The sequence below is a fragment of the Dermacentor variabilis genome, chromosome 7, assembly GCF_050947875.1.
Source record: "Dermacentor variabilis isolate Ectoservices chromosome 7, ASM5094787v1, whole genome shotgun sequence".
Classification (NCBI taxonomy): Eukaryota; Metazoa; Arthropoda; class Arachnida; order Ixodida; family Ixodidae; genus Dermacentor; species Dermacentor variabilis.
The window spans coordinates 159,248,593-159,271,493 of record NC_134574.1 but is presented as its reverse complement, the minus strand read 5'-3'; the positions used below and the strand labels follow the sequence as shown (position 1 = coordinate 159,271,493).

The window sequence follows — 22,901 nt, the reverse complement described above, 5'->3', positions numbered from 1 at the left end:
TACAAAGTCACAAAGCTGTTTGAAGCCAAAAAGACGAAGTTTAGGCAAATCCATGTACTTCCCATAATTCCCATGTTGGGACAACCGCTCGCATTGCAGCTCCCGTAGACACTAGCGCCAGAGTTCCCTCTAGTAATTCTTGTAGGAAACTCTATGCTCTGTGCCACAACACCGCAAGGGGACCGTTACGTTCGTTCTGTGTCGGAGAACTACGCTCATATGCTACGCTTGTTTTCGTCCTCGTGCGATTGGCTTGACAGCGCCGCAAAAATGAAAACGCCGTGAGCAGCTCGGACTTTGCCGACACCTGCGCTTGTGCATCACAGTCGCAATGCAGAACGAGCTGCCGGATCTGAGGCAACGTGTTGCGCCGATGAACTCCAAGGATGAGCACCCGACGGTAAGTTGAAACTAGATGAAACCTGCGCGTGATGATGAAGCGTGCCGGCGATTGCGCGTGCTTAGTCAAGTGTCGCGAGAATCTAGATTTGACTGCTTCGAGCATCCTAGAAAGATTCGCAGACGCCTCAATACCAAAAATGAAACTAGTGGATACGTGGAGGCTATACTTGCGCTGCTGCCATTCACTGCTGTAGTAATAAAGGTATAGATCGTGTGTGAGTGAGCATGTCTTCGGTCAGTATTTACTCAACGCGCCCACATTTTTCTTTTTTTTTTTTCAGGGCCTATTCCAACCCTTCAGGAAGCCCGCTCTCGGCCTGGTTGGCACCCTCCTGACTGAATTGCAGCCTGTCATGAAGGAACCTTCAGTAAGTTTTGTGGCGTGTTGTCAAACGCTTGCGTGAACGCATGACGCGATATAAGTGCTTGCCACAAATGTTGCTCTTGTTCGGTCCCTGCCGCGGCGGCCGCATTTTGGTGGGGGCGAAATGCAGAAGCGCTTGTGGTACTTAGATTTTTAGGTTCACACGTTAAAGAACCCCAGCTGTTCAAAATTAATACGGAGTCTCCCACTACGGCGTGCTTTCGTGGTTTTGGGAAGGAAAGCCACGTCATTTAATTAATTTAATTTAATCAATCTTACAGACCTTCTAGTTTTTAGTATACTTCATTTTATTGCTCTCGTGGCCGTACAGCTAGTTGCTAAAGAGAGGAGTGAAAATACACAAAATAAACAAGACTGACAAAGCAGCAGATAGGCGCAGAAAGCCTTGAATGCGTCGTGATCGGGGATAAAGACCGGAAGGCGATTCCAGCCTTGACTTGTTTTAGAAATGAAATTTTCAAAGTACACTTTGCTGTTATACTGTGCAACATGTTCCACTGCCACTTTCATAACTAATTCCTGCAGAATATAATTGCCTCAGTGATAGTACCTACCACCGATATGCCGTTAGTAGTAATGACAACTCAATGACGCTACTTGCGTGGTTTCATGCATACAAACTCATTGATGAAAATGGCATGTTAGCAGAAAACATGCAAGGGCAGTGGTCTAGCTGAGATTGTCTCTATGGCATCAGTGGCAGAAACATGTGTTGGTTTTCCTTTCACATTCCTTTCTGGGCCGACGGTGCATGTAATTAGTTATGTGCCTTGCTTATGTGCACACTACCTGCACCCCAACCCAGGGCTCTGGCAAATAAAATGCACTGAAATATGCAATGTGTCTTCCGTGTAGGCAAAGAAGGTCGTGTGGCTGATGGTAGGAAACATTATGTGTAGCTCCGTTCTGTCGTACTGGAGCCGGTCGTCTGGGAGTTTAGGTGAGATGTATTGATTATAGCGCTTCTCCGTGCTTAAAAATTTGTTTCTCTTAATTTTTCAATTTTCCTATGCATTAGAGCCTTATTCTGTGTTTTTGTTGCAGCGCTTGGTGCTTTTACCCAGCTGACACTCTTTGACCTGCTCTGGTGAGCATTACGTGGTGATTTTGTCTAATAGCACTTGCTGTCCTGAAAGGAATAAGTATGTTTGCATGAAAATTGTCAGAATAATTTTGGTAGCAGTGTAGGGTATTTCTTGCTTTACAGAACAGCATCAGCCCTTCAGCTTGGAAATCAAGCAAGGCTTACTAGGGACAGGGTAGTTAATAATCCATGATAACCAGAGATGCAGCACGAAAGCAAGATGAAGCCAACCATTAGGACTGATGTCTTTCACACACAAATTCACAATGCGATTTCCATAAATGAGAATGTCGTAGTGCAGTTTCACATGCACCGATTGTGGTGGCTCATGTTTGCCAGCTCTTCTCTGACCTCAATGATGCGGCTGACTGTACGCATGCTTATTGGCTCCCCGTCCATGCCGCATGTGCAATTTCACAGGGAAGCTCAGCACCTCTGAATGTCTAAAAAAAATCACATGAACGAAGGAGCCGCCCGATTTTCCCACACTTTCAAAATCGTCCCCCTGAAATGGGCTTGTTGCAGACAGGTGCTTGTCTGTAGTAGAACTCCAGCCTGAGCCAGTTGGTCAGACATGCTGGAACACAGAATACGAAAAAAGAAAACTAGAAATAAACGGAGCAAGAAACACACACACATTGACAGAACAAGCACCGCCTGCCAACTGATTTGATCACCACTTATAACCCCATTCTTCACAAGGTAGCAAGTACTGCACCAACAGCAGAAGCTTTACCACGCAAACTAAATAATGTGGACAGCAATGGCTTACTGACAGGTACAGGGCCTGACATTAAGTGGGGCCAATATTACAAGTAAAGCACAGTCAGTGTTGGCCCAACATAGCACCTGTGTGTGTGACACCCACCGTGGTTGCTTAGTGGCTATTGTGCTCGACTGCAAAGCACGAGGTCGTGGGATCGAATCCCGGCCATGGCAGCTGCATTTTGATGGGGGCCAAATGCGAAAACACCCATGTAGTTAGATTTAAGTGCACATTAAAGAATCCTAAGTGGTCCAAATTTCTGGAGTCCCCTGCTGCGGCATGCCTCATAATCAGATCATGGTTTTGGCACGTAAAACCCCATAATTTTTTTTAGCACCATTGTGTCCTAATGTGGGGTCAGTCTGGCCCCATATGTTGGGTTTACATTGGCTCTGCTTCTTGTGCTCGTAGGGTGTATTCAGTTGGGCTCAGCTGCCTACAGAGTTAAAACTTGAATAAGCTAAAAGCAAATTGATGCAATAATTTTTGTCAGCTGCTCTCATTGAGATGCAGCTTAGTGCTCACGGCAAGTGCTGAACATTTTTCCTACTGTGTTGGCTGCATATTCTGCATGTGAGTGTTTGCAACAGTAGCATTTCTCTGAAGGAATATTTGTTTTTCTCCACTCTCTATAGTTTAGGGAATTGCTTGTTGGGCATGTGGGTGTCTCAGCAAAAGCCGGGACCAACCTACAGCTTTGGGTAAGTCTTGCCATTGAAATGTGTATTTGTTTACGTGGTCTGAAGCCGATTCCCTTGTATGTGATGAGCCTTGTTCAAGAAGTCATTGCTGCTAATCAGCATCCCTGTCTTCCCATCTGCTAACTAGTAGGAAAGCAGCGCAACCTTTTGACAGGTGTGATAGTTTTCTACCGCTTGCATAGTGTTTGATATTTTCCCTTCTTATTTATTTGTTTACCTTATTTGCATGTAAATAATGTGGCCACAAACATAATGCAAAGGTAGACTTCTGTAGATTTTCAGAAAAAGAAAGTATGTATTACAGTAATAATGCGTAAAGATGTCACAAAGAAAGAGGAAGCACGCATAAAAGCGGATGCTTGTTGAGTGCTTTATTCATCCTTTCTGTGAACTTCTGTTGCAAAATACAGTAAAAAAATGGTTGCATGCACATTTTACTTGTTACGACTGGCATATTTGTCGGTGAGAACAGTGTCGTTTATGCCAACAAAGTTATTGGACAGGCTGGAAGTGCCCACGGCATAATAAAAAATGGTGAAGCATCTTCAGTTGCTTGTGTTCGAACACATATTTAGTAATTGGTAAAGGGTCAAACAGGCAGTTGGTAGAGGTCAAAATCTCGCGGTGCAAAAATTAAGGTCGAGCGAACTCTTCATTGAAAATGTGACCAAGAAAAGCATTAGCACTAGTCCCAAGTTATTGTGATCTATTTTGGTTGAGTTCACATTATTTTAGGACATCTTTTGTTGCTGTTTAGAGAATGTGTGACACACTTCCTTCTTTCAATCCAGGTACAGAAGATGGGAAGTCTTGGCCATCTTGGCCAGCACAATATTGTCGCAACTTGGCTCGTTTTTAGTGTTGAAGGAAAGGTAAGCACTGCGAACCAAATTTTGACATGAGTTGCTACTAGCAACTTTTTGTGCTGTACATCATAACTGCTAGAATGTACGTGCAAGTTGCGTTCCGAGCTATCTGATCAGAGAGTTTGCATCAGCATACAGAGCTCACAACTGCTAACCCTGACATGAGAGCACATTAAAGGGACACTGTTTTATTCTACCAGGAACATTCTAAAAATCGAAGGGGGAGATTTCTTAGAAAGGCTGCTCATTGCAGTTTTAGGAGCCTTGGGAACCTCTTTGTGGCAGTGTGCAAATACAAAAAAGATTAAAAAAATCACATACACCTTGATGAAAAGAACAGCAAAATTATTGTTTTGCAGTGAACTCTTCCTAAATGACAAAAGTAAGTCATATTAGTACATGCATACACAATCACTTAACATTGGCAATGAACAAAATGGAAATAATATAGGTACTGTGTACTACAAAACATCCCACCATGCTTAATATGAAAATATGAGTACTGTTTGCCATTTATAACTGTTAACCTGAGCTAGATTGGTTTATTACACAGGTAGCTGACATATGACTGCCGCATGTTTTTCAGTTTGGAGAGGCTGCTGGAGCCAGTTGCTGTTCACAGGTGAGGAGGGATGCTGCACATTTTTCTTACAGACCTTTCTGCAGTTACCACAAGTTTTTATTTGCACAAATATTTGTTGCCATGGCAGAAAGCATTATGATAGGCTGTCTGTGTATGAGTGGCATCCAGTTAACTGGCTATTACTGCATGCAAGTATTTGATTGTTCTATCAGTTAATGGATGGCAGTTAAACTGGGCAGTTCCTGCTCAGCAAAATCTGCTCTCATGAGTATGTGATAGGTTTTCAACTTTATGATCCAAGCAACGTCATTGCCTCTCCTGCCCCCATCCTGTCCTGCATCACAGCATGCATACAGCAGGTCTACAGAGTTGTTCACTCTTGGGGGAAACACTTTGTCAGCTCTCAAATACTTACGGCAATCTATATTTGGAACGTAAGGCCACTGATTAGCCTTTCACTGAAAGATGCCTAATCTAGGTGTCTTACAGGTCACATATTCCCCAATAAATTAGAATACACACAGAGGCTTAACCGCAATAATTACTAATGGAGCTGTTGCCCCTGAGTGGTAATGATACGTCAGGACATGGCTGATGTCTTCCTTCTAATGCCTTTCTGGTTAACAAGGCAACAGTGTTTGTTTATTTATTTATTTATTTATTTATTATACCACTTTGGCTCCATGGAAGGGACAGTGAATGTATGCGTTTGTATTTCATGGCAAGCACCGGGTTGTCTGCATGATCATTTGTTACTCTTTACTTTTCTTGTATATTTAGTTATGTCCCCGTGTACTACCATATAAATAACTCCTATTATCTTTGTAATGTCTGTTTTACTTTCTTCTTCGTATTCTCTTATGCTTACCCACGTCAACAGCTCAGATCTCCAGTGGAAAGTAGATGACAGTTACAATGCCTACGGCTCTTGTTGTCCTTCCTCCTTTTTTGTCTTTCTATATACAAGAAACTACTGAGGAGGGTTTACAATAATATTACAGTACTAGAGCATGAACACAGTGCAGTAACTCATAAACATAGCAAAAATATGCACATTATACAATTGATCCAGGTTTTGTAGAGACCAAATAAAGACTTTATTCCTTGGAAAATCTTTCATCATTGCAAGGATGGTCATGCACTGTCTCCTGTTGTACCCGCCGTGGTTGCTCAGTGGCTATGGTGTTGGGCTGCTGAGCACGAGGTCGCGGGACCGAATCCCGGCCACGGCGGCCGCATTTCGATGGGGGCGAAATGCGAAAACACCCGTGTGCTTAGATTTAGGTGCACGTTAAAGAACCCCAGGTGGTCAAAATTTCCGGAGTCCTCCACTACGGCGTGCCTCATAATCAGAAAGTGGTTTTGGCACGTAAAACCCCAAATATTATTATTATTGTCTCCTGTTGTCAGTGGTCGTCTGCTCCCAGGTGTGGTGCTGGGTCTGTGCTGGCACTTGCTGGTACAGGTGAGCGTACAGCAGCCATCGCTGGCCAGTGTCCTGCAGGCGTCCAGTTCCAGTTGGCTCCAGGAGCATCTGACCGACATTAGTCACAGGTGAGGCTGCGACGACGGATGGGAAGGCCAAACTGTGTTCTGCAAGATATTGTCCACCATAAAGCCTGGCTCACACAAAAGCGTAAAATTCCCTGATTTTCATAGGGGCAAGCTGTTGAACTGCTGTTTATCTACCTATATGTGTGCAATTCACTTAGCCTGAACTTCGCCACCGAATACATATACCCTCGTATACAGTGAAACCTCGTTAAAATGCAGTTGCCTGGAGCTCGGAAAAAGTACTTACTAAACGGTAGTACTGCTTAGCTGAAATAGCATGAGATCGCCCACTTTCCTGTCAAAAACGGAACTCGGTGAGAGTGGGATGAAAGGGGAAAAAACATGCAGCATTTATTCACTTTGCATGACAAAAGTGTTATTTTCGTTTGATGCCCTGGCGGCCTAGCAGCGACGACAGCTGCCTCAAACTTACTGAAGCTGCGAGCCAGCTTTTCAGCCAGCTCCCTCTTCTTGGCAAACACTCACTTGGCAGATTCCTCGTTGGCGTTGCATATTCCCCGTGCACGAGCGCGGTAGCGTTACAGAAGTCTCGATGCGCCCCTTTCATTGTGGGGTGCTGTTCTCGTCGTAATGATTGCATTTATAGGCCGACATTATGTGCAGCTTCTGTCACTGTCGGGCCTGAATAGCTTGTGCTGTTGCTTTCTGTGTCGTGCTCATCACTGTCGCTAGGTGACACTTCAGCAACAACAGAGGCAACGATAGGGAAAAGTCGAACCTTGTAGTTGACATATCTTTGCGGTCGCGGCAGCGCTGCCGAGCAACATCTTTGCATTCCAAATGCCACACTGCAGTCTTCTTGTTCTTGTTCCCGTAGTCAACAGTAGATCCACGTCGCGTGCCAGTGCCAACTTCTTCGTGTCACATTTGATAGCAAAAATGATGCCTAATTTTTCTCCTATGCTGATCACCTGGCGTCTTTTTTATCCCAGCTTCGGCACGACGCCACCACGCTGTCATAGAATAAAGAACCAACATTACAGAAGGGAAACTGTACCTTCCGCAGTGGTACGAAAATAAGCAGTGGCAGCGGATGGAACTTACCAGGGTGGATGCCAGATGGCGCTGCTCAACCAGGAAGCGGAAGTGCAGTTTTTTTTTTAGAGCAAAATCTACATGTGAGCCTTGTCTATTTGCAATGCCCAAACCTTGTGAGGAGCCATTATATTGTTACGTAGGAAGACGCAGACAAAAAGCTATATACAAGTATGTTTACAAGAAAATACGCCGCACATGGCCAAGAGGCAACAGCCCATGCTAGCCTCTAATCGTCATCGTCATCTTCACACTGCTCGCCTTTTCGTCTTCGCAAATACTGTTCCATAGCACTACCCCCGGCGGCAAAAGTGCCGTCCCGGAGCGACTAAAGGCCGGACTCGGAAGCAGTGTATTAGGCCTTGAGCCTACTGACATGCACGACATCACTAGATGCCAGAGTAAAGGACGAGGTTGAACGCACAGGAGCAATTTCATACGTCACAGGCGTCACCTGGTGCAGCACGCGGTAGGGCCCTGTGCATCACGAAAGGAGCTTCTCTGAAAGTCCGACGTGACGAGAGGGCGACCACAGGCGCACGAGTGCACCAGGCGAAAACTGTACGTCACGGTGGCGGCCGTTGTACTGACACTGCTGAGTTGTTTGCGAGGCCGTCAGTCGAGTACGGGCAAGCTGGCGTGCATGAACGGCGAGGGCGATGGCGTTGCGCGCATACTCGCTTGTTGAGATCGCAGCAGGAGGAAGTGCCATGTCTAGGGGCAAGGTCGGTTCACGACCGTACAGTAGCTAAAATGGAGAAAATCCGGCGGTGTCGTGCCGGGAAGAATTATACGCGAATCTGACGTAAGGAAGGGCAATGTTCCAGTCGTGGTGGCCCTTGGAAACGTACTTGGACAGCATATTGGTAAGAGTACGGTCTAACCGCTCTGTCAGGCCATTGGTTTGAGGATGGTATGAGGTAGTCAGCTTGTGTTGAATGGAGCAGGAATGCACAATGTCGTCAATAACTTGTGAGAGGAAGTTATGACCGCGTAGTTACGTAGTTACAACATAACCAGTAAGCAGCTGTCGCGGGGCACCATGAAGCAAGATAATGTCACGCAAGAGAAAGTCCGCGACGTCAGTGGTGCAACTGGTAGGGAGAGCCCACATGATAGCGTATCGGGTGGCGTAATCAGTTGCGATGGCTACCCATTTGTTCCCAGAGGATGACGTGGGAAAGGGACCGAGAAGGTCTAATCCAACACGAAAGAATGGTTCCACAGGGACGGTGATTGGCTGGAGATGACTGGCAGGCAGCACCTGAGGTGTTTTCTGATGCTGGCAGGGATCACAGGCAGCAACATAGCGTCGGACAGAGCGAGCGAGAGCAGGCTAATAGAAGTGGCGGCGGACACGGTCGTACTTGCGGGTTACCCCAAGATGTCCTGCAGTGGGTGCATCATGCATTTCAAAGAGCACAGTCTGTCGTAGATGTTTTGACACGACAAGAAGAAGATCAGATCCGTCAGGGAGGAAATTCCTTTGGTACAGAATGCCGCCCTGGAGGGCATATTGGCGAACGGATGCGTCGGTAGGTGTAGAGCGCAGACGCTCGATGCGTGCTCGCAGCGATAAGTTTCGGTACTGCTCATCGGCGATGTTAGTGAAGGCAGACACAGAGAAAATGCTGTTGGTGGTACTACTGTCGGCGACGTCAGGCTCGTCTACCGGGTAGCGAGACAGGCAGTCAGCATCCTTATGTAGTCCTCCAGATTTGTAGGTAACAGAATACGAATATTCTCGGAGGCGTAAGGCCCAGCGACCAAGTCTTCCTGTAGGATCTTTCAGTGAGCATAACCAGCAAAGTGCATGATGGTCTGTGACAACGGAAAAGGGTCGGCCATATAAGTATGGGCGGAATTTCGCAACCGCCCAAACTTGGGCCAGACACTCATGCTCAGTGATAGAATATTTGAGCTCTGCGGGTGAGAGGAGCCTGCTGGCGTAAGCAATAACACGGTCGCGGCCGCACTGGCGTTGTGCCAGTACTGCGCCAATTCCATGACCGTTGGCGTCAGTACAGACTTCGGTAGGCGCAGAAGGATCAAAATGGGCCAGAACGGGAGGTGTAGTGAGAAGGTCGATTAGATGCAAGAATGCAGAGGCCTCGTTATCGCCCTACTGGAAAAGGGTGTCTTTTTTCAAAAGATCGGTTAGTAGTCGTGCTATGGTCGCGAACTTTTTCACGAAACAGCAGAAGTACGAACAAAGGCCGATGAAGCTGCGCACATCCTTGACACACTTCGGAACAGGGAAGTGCGTAACAGCATGGTTCTTGCCTGGGTCCGGTTGCACTCCGTTCGCATCAACTAGATGTCCAAGGACGGTAATCTGGCAACGGCCCAATTGGCACTTCGATGCTGCAGACCGGCTTGACGAAAAACGTCCAGGACTGCTGAGAGGCGCTCGAGGTGCATAGCGAACGTTGGGGAGAATACTATAACGTCGTCCAAGTAGCATAGGCATGTGGACCATTTGAAACCGTGAAGGGAGACCATCATGTGTTCAAAAGTGGCAGGAGCGTTACATAGACCGAACGGCATCACTTTGAATTGATAAAGACCGTCGGGTGTTGCAAAAGCAGTCTTCTCGCGGTTGAGATCGTCCATGGCAATCTGCCAGTAGCCGTAGCGAAGGTCAATAGAGAAGAAATAGCGAGCACCGTGGAGGCAGTCAAGGGCGTCATCAATCCGAGGCAGGGGATACACGTCGTTTTTGGTAACCCTGTTAAGGTGCTGATAATCCATGGAAAAGCGCCATGAGCCATCCTTCTTTTTCACCAGTACAACAGGTGACGCCCATGGACTACATGACAGTTCAATAATGTTCTTGGCTAGCATCTTGCGAACTTCGGTGTGAATAACTCGATGCTCAGCCGGTGACACTGGATACGGGCGGCGATGAATAGGAGGGGCATCGCCGGTATTAATGCAATGTTTAACAGCTGTAGTTTGGGCCAAAGGACGATCGTTAAAGTAAAAAATATTGTGGTAGGAAAACAACGCGGTAGAGCTCATGAGTGTGCTCGGACGGCATGCCGGGCGCAATCGTTTTCTGTAAGTCGGCAATGGTACAAGTTGCCGACTGCGATGGTAGAGGAGGATCGGTTGAATTGTCGTCTACTGCAATAGATGCTACTGAGTGATCCTTGAATGAGCAAAGCTGGGCCAGAGACATCCTGCGTAGCAGCACTTGTGTTGTCAAGCCAAAATTTCAACATCAAACTACCAGCTTCCTTCTGGAGAAAGTCTTGTAACTGCTACTTTGCCCCTTGTTACCGTGTGCAGCGTGTGCAGTGTGGTGCCGGGGCTCTCTGGACTGTTGCTGCCCCGTCTGAATCCCATCCTTCTCCTGGGGTGGGCCGAGGCATGCCTTCTCCTGCTCTGCCATACGCTGCTGCTTTCCTAGTAAGTAGGCAGCTTCCTTGGTTGCTAATTGGCACCTGTATAGTCTGTTGGCTAACTACCGTAAGGGCATGGGCCTGCCGTCCGGACATTGCCTTGCCCTTTTCCTTTTCAAGCAAAGATGCAATGCGCAAACTAAATCACATTAAGAAAATATGATTCTTTTTCAGACAGGGATAGCTATGGTGTGCTGATTAATTCGGCACCCAAACTTACCCAAACTTGGTACCCAAATGGTAGCGAGAGTGGGTCCCATGTGCATGTTGTTGCTAGTTGTGTCTGAAGAGTAAGCTTTTCTGAATCTGGTTTTTAGGATGGCTCTCTTTGTCTGCACCTCTTTGTAAGCCTTGCTCCCCACTGGTTCCGCGTGCTTCACATACGTATTTGTGCATTAGTCCTCCTTTCAGCATCAATGAGGGCCTTTTACGTAAGGTCCTTCATATCTTCTTCGTGCAGGTTGTATGTTGTCTAATACTGACATGTAGAGGTGCCCTCTCTGTATCAGTGTGAGACTTAAGGGAACTTTTTTAAATGTGGAGAGACAGGGAACAGGTACAGTATTGTTTAGCACATTGCATGAAATACATACAGACTGGGAGAAGAGCAATGAACAATTGTTGGACGTGTGGCTGCGGCCCTTTGCCTGCTAGTTTTAGTGTTGGAGGAATAATACGACTTTACAGTAGCTATGTGGGTGTTCGGTGCTCTGAAAAGGTCACCAAAATTCTTGGAAATCAACCTGATAATTCTATTTCCATGCATTTGCACTTGCTCCAGCTGTAAAGGCCTTTCACCGCCTGCATTATGTTCAGAAAACACTGCTTATTTTAATGTATGTGAATGTTTTCATCTCTGTCATGTGTTCAGATGATTTCATTTGGTACCTTCTCACTTTTATGTGTAGATATTATCATACAAGGAAACTATACGATTGCTGACGCCTATGCTTTTTTCACCCTTTGTTTAGAAATTGGCACATTAGCAAATGACTTGTCTCGCAGTATATGCCTGGTCACGTCTCCAATATTTTCTGTGAAAATGGTGACCGTGCAATCAGTGCATTCTGGTTGCTTGATCAAAAGTTTTAAATGAAGCATCTCCAAAGGGCTATTGAATGTTGGTTGTTGCGATGCAGTGGCTGGCAGCATGCTGACACTGTGACGGCCGTTCTTCTTGCCATCATGTGCTGCGCTACAATGCTACCCGTGAGCGTCCACTGCGCCTGTGTTCTGCTTCAGGTAAGCAGCCGAGAGTGTCCTACTGCTCGGTCTTTTGAGCTAAATTGTGAACTAAAGGTCATGGTTTAAGAGTGTTGTCTTAATGTAAAGGCAGCTGCTAGAATTCTTTTTGTTGAGATTGTTTGGTAGAATTAGCCACTCTTAGCTCTGTGAAAAGCTTAAGGGAAATGACAAATAGCGTTCTGCATGTAAGAAACATGTTGTGACAACTATGCTGCTGGGGATGGTGTGAAGTGTGGTCAAATGTAGTGAAATGTGAGTGCTTTCATGTGTTATTGATGGAGTTTCTGATGTGTGTTGAAGCGTAACTGTTTGCTTCATGTTTGTCTAGTCGCATTCTTTCGGTAAAGCTAAGATCTAGCCAGTTTCTCTTGTCTGTGAATGTCAGGGTATAGAGGTGGTGTGTATACAGCTAGCGTTCGATTTTTCAGGCCCCCTAGAGACGGTGAGAACGTCTGAAAAATCGGATGCATGCCTTTTACTGCCCCCAAGGGCTGAAATTGCCACGGGCACATCTGAACTACCTCTGAAGGCCTGTCAATGCGCTTATTAAGCACATTGGTTCTTGTACTGTTAGACGGCTGCTGCATGCATGTGTTACTGAGGGACACAAACCGTATCCCGTGACAATTGCTCCTGCCCACACTTGATATGCTTCACTGCATAGTAGTTCAGTATAGAGGCGATGCTGACCTTTAGGAATGCGCCATGCTTTCCAAGTTTCGAAGCCATTGGCGAGTATTACAAAGGTGCAGTTGGCACCATTGTTAACAGGGGTTAATTGTTTTAATGAAAAACACTGCACCAAACAGGAAGACGAGTGGTCGCAAACATTGAAGTAGCGAGGCCTAGCGTTGCTGTGGTGGTGGATACAGCTGCCAACGGATCTGCATGCGAGAGCGCTTGTTTGAGATGGCGAGGTAATAAAACTGGCGGCGGTGGTGGCTTCGACTAATGCTGTTTTGGACCTGCTGTCGTGGCAAAAAGTCCAGAAAATCGGACGGTGAAGCTTTTTTGCATCCGAAATTTCAGACGTTCATATACATTGACTCTATGGCGTATGTGGTGGTGCTGCGAAGTCAACTGGAAAATTGGTCGTTGACTGTAGTACTGGTTGCTATTAATTGGTAATCTATCCCGCCTTTACTGTACCATAGTGAATCATCATTTGATAATAGCTGGTCAGTGCTGGAGGTCTGTGCACAGTATGCCGTGTAGATTGTCATTCTGCATGCTGCAGGTTTTTTCTAAACAGTGCGGAAATGTTCAGTGGCAAAGCATTTGCAGTGCTTTCGTACTGACTCCTTCTCTTGCCATGTTTACAACATACTGCAGTCTTTGGTTGAAGACCAAGCGTTGTGGCCCACTTTAAGTGATCGTAGCGTATATGGAAGTTAAGGCTCTGCCAAGCGGAAGCCTTGATGACAGGTTACGTTTTGTGTTATTACTACAAACAGCGATTCTCTCTATGTCCAGACAACTCCACGGCACCTGCTAGGCCAGCTGGACAAATGTCTTCGGGAGGCGTCTACGTTGGATGGTGTGCTGGAGTTTCGACACGAGCTGTTCTGGACACTTGCCTTTGGCACACTGGTTAGTAGCTGAAACCTCATTTTACTAACACAATCTTCTTGCACATTGTCTTGATGGCTTGTAAAGGTTTGTGAATATTTAAAAGGTGATTGGCACTTCCCCAATCACCATTCTGTTTGAGTCTGACCCTAATAGTTGTTCAAGGTATCCTTGTTTTCTAAGTATGCAGACATACTTATGATGCCTTTGGAATGTTTTAACTGATACATAATTAGAAACTATGCTGGTGGGAGCTGAACCCACAACTTTTGTGTGATGGCAAGTTGTCTTTTCTTCCACTTCCATTTTTGCTTTTCTTTATCAAAAATGTAAAGCAGGATGTCGAACTGAAGAAATGTGGTGTTTCGGTTCGGATTCAGCATGCTCCAATTTCTTCTGGTTCACTTATGGTTTTGATAAACATTTTTGACAGTTTGCGAGCAGGCTCAGCACAGTAGACTTTATCCTACCCTATAACGAAATGCTGCGGATTGCTATTGACTTGTCTGCATAGTGAATGCCCAGGCTTTCTCAGGAGGGAAAAAATGACTTTTCTGGAATTTGTGACACTCGTAGAGGCTAAACAGCACTGTCTGTCATTCTTTGCATGTTCACTGGAACCTCAATATATTGACTGAGTAAATCTGAAGTGTTTCTCACCAGTACCAGCGTGTAATGAGCGCACGCACATAATGAATACTAGATATAATGAATGTATTTTCATGGTGAATGTGGCTTCGTTAAATCAAGGCGCAACTGTGCTAGTGCGCTATGCCTACATGCTGCACTTGAGTGTGTGCTGACAATGTATACGGAGGCCAGTGGTTCCTTAAAGCTTTTGACTGTCGCATGGCAGCATGGCGAACAGCCTGGCCTGTCAGACCTCGAAATCATTTCATGGCACAACACGTGCCATGAAAGGCTTTCATAAACTAAGTGGTGTTTAGATGGCACTGTGTGTCGTGGTCGCACATTTGTCTTTTTTGAGAATAAGTATGGTAGCTTTGCTAATCTTCGATCAGTGACCCCGCAATGTTGTATATATCTGCTAGGGCTGTTTTCTTTTTCTTCCCTACTTATTTTCTTTTTCTGTGTCAAGCCTTCTGTAACGACTTGATTGATAATGTGTGACTATTTATTGTGAGGCTGTGAGTCAGTGCCCATTATTGTATGCATATCTGGGGGACCTCTTGGCATATCCTTGGCACTTTGTTGAAATCCAGTGATGTTCCTAGCTTTCCAACAAATTGTTTGCCCTTCTATTGCGGCTTCTGCATAGTGCTCTGGGCATTGAGTTACTGCCTTGAGAATGACGTTGCGGTGTGGCATCTCTCTCTGCTTGCAGGCTGGCTCGGTTCATGTTCGTGTCCGGAGGGATGCTAATGAGCAGCTGGTCTTGGCGCACATTGTGGATCGCCTCTCAGGCCTGGTGCCAGACCTGACTGTCCAGGTTGGTACTCCGTGTAGTGCTGCAGTACACATGTCCCTTCTTTGTTCGCTGTTGGTCGTGGAAGCCTCTCCATTCCATGGAACTCCTTGTTCTAACAGATAGCTCCTGTATTCTGTGGGCACCCATAGAAGCCCATGCACTTGTGCACTTGTTTCTGGCTAGATTCCTTCAATAGCGGACAGTGTGCTGCATGCTTTCGTTGTAGTGCAAATTAACAGGTGTGTGGCCCAATATGTTTGACTGAACGAGATTATGATGCCATTATATTGTGCATAAACTAAAAGAGACCAGGGGGCAAGTGTTACATTGGTACTCAGAAATGTGCCATAAAGGGGCCCTCAAACACGTTCTGAACATATTAAGAAAATGTTGCTAATCTATCATAGAGGCTGCTGTGAACACGGGGTTTAAAAATTACTGCACTGCTTGCAGCAGTGAATTTACAATCTCGTGTCAAAATTGGTGAAAAATCACTTGCTCTCACTTCTGCAATGCTCTCATGCTATGTCATCGAAAGAGGCTGGCCCATCATAGCTTTTGGCCAATTTCGTGATTGCAAGGGCATGCTCAATAATGCATAACTACTGATATTTAGTTAAATAAAAAATATATATGTCTGTGATCTCAAAAAGACAAAAAGATTATTTCTTCTTTGCACTGTGTGTAGTTGTGTGGTAGCTGCGCCTGGCCTCTGAGATGGCAGTGACGTACTAGCCGCCACGGGGTGCCACGATGAGTCTTTTTGCCTCTGCGACACTCAACTTTTGGCCAGGGCTTTGCCCTCTTGGCTTTTCTGCTGTGTAGCTTCCAGCATGCTAGCAGAGATGAGAGAGAACGCCAAGTATCAGTGCGATAACTCCTTATAGTTGAAGGATTTTAAGAATGTTTGTACCTTGAGATTCGTGAGACGAAGTCATTTTATAGAGAGGCCATGCTATGATTAGTTAGAAAAGTGTTTCAGGGCCCCTTTAACTTGAAGCCCATGCTCGACTTGATCTAGATAATGCCTTTCATGAACATGCCCAAGAGGTTCATTGCGTTGCCTTTGGCGTGTTCACATAGTGCGTCATCTAGATCAAGCCATGCATAGGCTTCATATTAAGGCGAATTTCTGAATACGAAGGTTAATTGTTCGATGTCAAAATTAACCAGTGTTAAATTAACCAGATATTACTTCATCACCTCCTTGCCTTACCAGTAAACTGCATTGTTGTGAATGCACTTCAGCAGCAGCCCAGGAGCACAAGGAGAGTGAGAGTTCATGCTGTCTTTGTGCACCTGCCATAATACAAAGAATACCTGCAGCATGTGCATTGAGAACATAAAGTGAAAGCAGTTTGGACATAAATGTCAACACGGCACCTTCATGAACATTGCTGGGGAAGATAAGATCATTGTGTAAATATACCGTACTTATTCAACTCTAGGTTGATAGTTCTTTTTCAAATAATCGTATACCAAGCTCTAGGGTTGGCTTAGATTTAAGGTTTTTTAAAAATGTGCCAGTTTTCAATTGAAGTTGATAAATATGGTGCATAGCTGGCGCCAGCTGTCACAGTAGGAGCACGGTTATTCCTAATAAGTGTACTGGCAGGCTTTCCGATTTTTCAGATGTGCCTCTGGTGATTTGAGCCCTTAGGTGCAGCAAAAAAACATGCATTCATTTTTTTCTAACTGGCCAATTTTTTGGACGTCTTCGCGGCCCTTAGGGAGTCCAAGAAATCGTACATTGACTGTACAACTGACCAAGAGGATGCCTCAAGTAGTCTGTGGTGTGAATGTGCGGCAGAAAGAGGATGAGAACAGAAAGGACTTGCACATTCAGGAATGAACAGGAAAGGAAGCATGCCGCCGCTTCTTTGAAGGAGCTTGAGCTCAAAAAACCAAGTGTTGGCTAACGCCAAGATGCAGGTGTCCCTCATCCAAACCAATATAAACTATTGAATTAAAGCAGTGAAACGCAGCACTGTGGCATGGTGCGGGGGCTGAGAGTATGTAAGGACAGTTGAGGTTGACTTACCAGCTTTTGAGAGAGAATCTCACTTGTGACGAAGTTCGGGTCTCGTACCAATGAGCTTGCTATCAGTTGATAGATATAGCTCATATTTGAAGATATTTTCTTCTGAAATCATCTCATTTTTATTCATATTCGAGAATGTATTACTCAATTTGTAGTGGGTTTACTATTTCTACTTCTGTTTTCATTCTGAATAAAATAAATACTACTCCTTACTATTCAAACTGTATTGTCATTTTTAAAAATATTTTTTAACATGCTTACTAGCATTGAGTGACATGGTGTCAGCCCATCTTGACATAAAACAAAGCTCTGTGTCACTTAGGGAATTTTGCAAAGGCACTCCAGGAAAACATGGAAAGCTCTGGGAAGTTGAAAATGTCAAACTTGGTACACACCTTGGAGATGCTTTTAGCGTGTGCCACAATGAGGGTGGCATTTACTGTTTGAAGATAGTGCACTGTTCGAAAATGACACCGATAAGGAATGTAGCGACGAGGCTAGCAGCGATGATGACATTGAGTGAGCTCGGCATGTTCATTATTCAATAAATGCTGTTTTCATTTTGCAAACGCTGTCCTCGCTTTTTTGTTTAGCCTTCATTAGAGGCAAGTTTTTCTCCTTTTTTTTTGCTTCAGACTTTTGAGGTAGAATCGGGGCCGGCGTAGATTCGAGTAAATACAGTACCACGTCTAAAAATATACCATGCTACTGATGGTTTGCAGAAATGGACTGGTGATACGTGTTGCCCAGGAATTTGGCAGCATTTCTATGGTGCATTATGGTGGCTTGATTGCCACCACCACTGCAGATGAATCCATGGTCACTATATTTGTGATCATAGATGGCAACCACGCAGCGCTGAATGCATGTGGCTAATACAATGTCATGCATTGTGCTAGAACTCCACAAAGCATTCATTCCTATCCTAATACTTGTCTGCATGTTTGTGTGTGCCTTTTTGGGTCTGTGTCTAGGTTGTATTTCCTTTAGACATAAAAATTGCCTTCCCCGATGCTTTCTCTAGCTTCATTGTCTCTCTTCAAATTAAGTCCCTAGGATCCCCGTATTGTTTTCTGTGTAGTCAAATAGCAAGCGTTCTCAGTGTTTTCCTTATAGTACATTGAAACCCCGATAATTCAAAATGTCCTAATTTGAATTGTCAGATCATTCGAACCACTCTCGTGGTCTCGACAATGTATTATGTATTTGAATGGCGGAAAACTCCAGCAAATTCGAACTCCAAAAACCGTGCGGCAGTTATGTTAAATAAAATTTATTGTTCCCATAAAGCGCTTTTCGGACGAACCTGAGACAAAGGCTAAGGAAGATTCAATGTGTCGCTAGCTACCGTGATGTTGCGTGCCCTTGAAAATGACGAGAAAGACTCCAGGGCAGCCAGAGACCGAATCGGAGCCGCTGTGCATGCCCTCCATTCCGATCCAGCTTAAAAGGTGCATGAAGGAGCGTCCAGTGTGCACTTGATCACGTTACCACGCACCCTCACCTATGCCCTCCTAGCATGTGCTTGATCGCGTTAGTGTACCCCCCCCCCCCTTCCCTTTCTAACACCTGCTTGATCACCATTACCACACTCGATCATATGCGGGAGGATGTCACACATGCTTCATGCCACCATCGTTTTTAACTCACTCTTACACATTTCCCTCCCACTCGCAGCAAACGACATATGAGGCGCGATCTTACCATTCTTGACTGTATATGGAACATACACTTCCTCTCGCGCACGCCGTCATGCGCTGATGTAGGAACGACATTAGTTGTTCAATGCGAGCCCAGTAACAGTTTGGTTTTGCATGCTGCATCGCACAATTATTCGGGCTTTATATTTAAGTCTTATCTCCTTGTTGCAACTCCATTTTATTCGAATAAATTTTCGGTCCCCCTGGAGTTTGAATTAACAAGGTGTTTTTTTGTGTTTCTTTTGCAGGTGTTCAAGGATGAATGGGCATGGAGCCGAGCAGCTCCATTCCATCCGTCACGAGACCAAACAGCTGGGCTTGAGAGACGGGAATCACTTGGTAGTCAGTCTGCCCTGCATGTGGCTGCTGCGCCAGTGAAAACGTGATTTTTGGTGACGTTAGGTGCGGAAAATGCGATGCAAAGTGAAGTTTCTCTGTGGGGGAAATGAGAGAACTGCAACTGTCAATGCAACTTCTGTGATATTAAGCTACCGTCCGCATATATTAAAACTTGAATGGCAGAAAGAAAAACATCGGAGCATCTCTTAAGCATAATGGTCATTGGAATGTGACATTCGAGGTCTCTGTAGCCCGTTTCTAAGCAAGGTGCATTTCTGAATGCACATTTCGGAGCCTGCATTGCATCACTGTATATCGAGCCTCAATATAAGAAGCATAAATATAATGAATTATTGGATATAATGAAGTAATTAATGTAAAATGTTTGTTGCCATTATCAGCGTATAACGTATGTGTGCTTATGACAAGTACTATATTTGCTCGCATAATGATAGCACTTTTTTTTTTAATTGACGCGAATTTAGGGGTGCGATCAATACGCTGAGTAAATCTCCCACTAAAAAAAAATTTTGAGCACTGAAAATGCAACAAAGTTTGCAGGTCAGAATTCTTCTGATGGCTATCATGACCAAACCAAATATAATGAGTAAGGCTTACCTTTGTAATGAATACACCCATTATGTAGGCACTACATTAATTGTACATTGCGCTTTTATTTTTCTCGTTCAATAATGGCGCCTCAGTTTAGTGTGAGTCTGAATCTTCACTCTCATCAATGCTAGATGCCTGCCGGCAGCACGGTTGTCATGCTCCAGTGCGTAGTCAACATCCTTAAGCATAAACGCGGCCATAAAGCTCTCATACCACCCCCCCCATGGTGAAATGGCACCGAAAAAAACAACCACAGAGTACACCACCACCTTGAAAAATGCAAAAACGTGATGTCCATGGGAACGCGTCGGAACGCGTTTGCTGCGGAATGACAACAGGTCAACCAACAGGCGGCTGCTGCAATAACAGTGTGGGACATCAAAACAAAAATGGTGGCTGATGTAGCAATCCGAACACATTTCTTTTTCCCTTGTGAGTACATTACGCACATTGAAACAGTTTCTTCTGTATCAGTGATGAAGAATGTTGTTAATATCATCAAATACACAGCAATAACATAGCCGTGCCCACTTTGAGGGGACAGGATCAGAAATGGGTGCGCCCAGCTGCCACTGGCAAACACATGGCAGACATGCTGCAAAAACTGTGGTATTTGTCTTCCCTACAATCCCAATACGGCATGTTTCCACTAAGAGTGGGCGACTATCTTAGCTGTGTTATAAGGGCCGGCATATGAGTAGGGTACACTTCTGCCATATCGGTGTAAACGTGGCTACTGTCGTTGCCATTCGCAGTTTGTTGTGTGCTCTAGAATGCAGATGAGAGGAATCAAAAGGCACCTCCTTTCTTTTTTATTGTTGATCACAACCAATATAAAGCCAACAAATATAGTAATACCAAGGCAAGTTTGGTTGTAGATTTATTTTTCTCGAAGCGCAAAAAGTGATGGAGGGAATGAAATGGGGTATCTCCTTAAGAATCTGTTTGGTGCGTGCAGTCCGCTTGATAAGCCTTGAAGGGTTGTTTGCATAGCATTCAACAGATGGTAAGCACGATCACCGTCGGCTAGACTTGGCACGTGCTGTGTCACTGCGGCAAGTTCGGGATGTGATCATTACGTGGGAAAGTAAAAAAATCTAACTTTGACCACAAAATTCAGGGCTGCGTTCATTACGCAAGTGAATATACAGTATTGGGTATAACGACGCTTTTTTCATGTGAGGTGTAACTTCTTTACAGTGAGATATGTCTGTAATGCGAATGCCAGCGAACCTGGAAATGTAAGGATGCATTCCAGTCATTTCAATTTTTTTTATTCACACAGGTTGTCACATGGCATATTATAGTTACATAAATGTGTGTAGGCCTTCTCTGTAATGAAGCTGCCTAAGCGTGTGGACCTAGGCTGACAGTACATGTTTTGCAACTGAGACCTGCAAGGTTCTGCCATTTGTTTCGTGCCAGTCTTGTGTTGAACACAGTGGCCCCGTCCAGTTGGGAACAGCAGTGTAACACCTTCAGTTCTTTTTTGAGCCTGTGCCATACGTTACAGTACTGGAGTTTCTATTCTTTGACCTTGTGCAAGGATATTCTTGTGCTTGTTGCCCTTTCAAATGATTGAGAAGACTCGCAATGTTGCGGATCCCCAGTTTCTATTATCACTGCAGATGTTACAGTATTAAATGCATTTTTTTTTACTGAATAATGTTGCGTGTCTACCAGGGCCGCCAATCACCCTGAATTTTTCCAGACTGTCCTGGACTTTGTGAAAGAATCGCACCATGACACAAACTTATCAGGGCTGTATTCACTCCTACATTAGAGTCCGGTGAGACCTAGAGCCAGGTATCACTTGACTGATCAAAATGGAAGCTGCAGCTGCCAAAACATTTACCGTGACAATAGTTAGAGGGCACCTAAACCACCTTTGACATTTTGCGCACATTTTGATATACACACATGCATTGCATACAGAATGCTGTAATAATCATCTGTTGTGAAATTGGCAGCACTATGATCCATGCAGAAGGTAAAAGAAAAAATGCACGTGGGGCTTTTCTAGTCCCTGCTTCACACTTTGTGATGCCATTAGGGTCACACACGGGACGTCACCAGGATAAAAGCTGTCAATTGGCACATCTACAAAGGATGTCTGTTTTTATCTGTATGCTAGCATGACTTTGCCATGACTTGCTTGTCATGCACAGACAGATTTCACTTCATGTAGTGGGCTTGTTGTTGTGGTTGTAACATGCTTATCCTTTATTTTGAGGGTACGATCACCCCTTGACCAAAGTCACATGGGCAAAAGGTAAAGGTGGAAGAGGCGCTAGGTGAAGCCAAACAAAGTGTCCGAGGTTGCTTCCACGAATGTAAAACAAGAATGTGTGTGCACCACATGTGGACAAACGAATGTGATCTGCTGAAATGTATGACAGTTAATTACATTCTAGCAAATGTCACTGGTCTGTTGTTTTTTTTTTCGTGTGATTTGACCCACAAATCCTTGTGAGGTCTTTTTTTTTTTCAGTTTTGCAATTACAATGACATCTTTTGATTAATTAAATACAGTACCTTGCTGATTCACCATGGAATTAGACCATGGGCTTCCCTGGATCATCGGGGCTGGCCAGTCAGTGTGCAATAATATTTGTATCATTCCACAGCATTACACATCGAATGTAATAAGTTCTTCCCGAGACTTGGAAAAACAAAATCCTCTGAGAGCTTGTGGCCAAAGCTTTACGGTGTCCGCCCAATCACTGTCTACAATATCCGTGTCGAAAAAGAGATTTACTGGGTCACACCGGGGCATCATGCGCATCCATTGTAAACATGGAGGCAGCTGAGGCAAGCATTGGATGTAACACCATGTGAGCACCATGAAAAGGGTCTGCATCTCGCAACCTAGGCAAGGAGGCGCTGCTGTGCCTGTTGAAGACACCTCCATTGTTGTTTTCCAGTCGTGTCGCAGTTCTACTGTGTGTTTTCTCTAAAGCAGCACGCATGATCTCTCTCGTTGCTCGTGGCACTCGCAACGTGCACGTTCTCTCGTCTGTGGTACTGGCACTGCATGTTGAATAGCAGCGTAGGGACTGGTTGGGAAACAAACGCGTAAACTACAGCGCTGTTTTCCAGAAACTGTCCTACCACAGAATACCACACAGTGGGAACACCAAGATAGGTGAGAGTCTGCCGTGCCTG

General features: G+C 45.0%; 1 protein-coding gene across 2 annotated transcripts; it reads left to right on the top strand.

Annotated features, from left to right (window-relative positions):
* The first annotated feature begins 92 nt into the window (after window positions 1-92).
* LOC142588277 (zinc transporter 6-like) lies at window positions 93-22,159 on the top strand. Of its 2 annotated transcripts, none has more exons than XM_075699853.1 (13): window positions 93-400; window positions 684-770; window positions 1,643-1,727; window positions 1,832-1,874; window positions 3,273-3,338; window positions 4,130-4,210; window positions 4,791-4,826; window positions 6,198-6,341; window positions 10,689-10,808; window positions 11,941-12,043; window positions 13,520-13,636; window positions 14,961-15,065; window positions 19,034-22,159. In XM_075699853.1, exons 1-13 carry the CDS (start codon window positions 332-334, stop codon window positions 19,169-19,171), a joined length of 1,194 nt encoding a protein of 397 aa, XP_075555968.1. In that variant the 5' UTR covers window positions 93-331; the 3' UTR covers window positions 19,172-22,159. The 2 variants fall into 2 exon arrangements, with proteins under 2 accessions (XP_075555968.1, XP_075555966.1); XM_075699851.1 differs by lacking the exon at window positions 93-400 and adding an exon at window positions 407-604.
* Window positions 22,160-22,901: the final 742 nt, after the last annotated feature.

Bases quoted from the DNA above. Each gene is read 5' to 3' on its own strand.
- LOC142588277 (XM_075699851.1), top strand. From the start codon at position 416: ATGAAACCTGCGCGTGATGATGAAGCGTGCCGGCGATTGCGCGTGCTT. The intron at 605-683 runs GTATAGATCGTG...TTTTTTTTTCAG, and splicing joins TCACTGCTGTAGTAATAAAG to GGCCTATTCCAACCCTTCAG. The intron at 6,342-10,688 runs GTGAGGCTGCGA...TACCGTGTGCAG, and splicing joins CTGACCGACATTAGTCACAG to CGTGTGCAGTGTGGTGCCGG.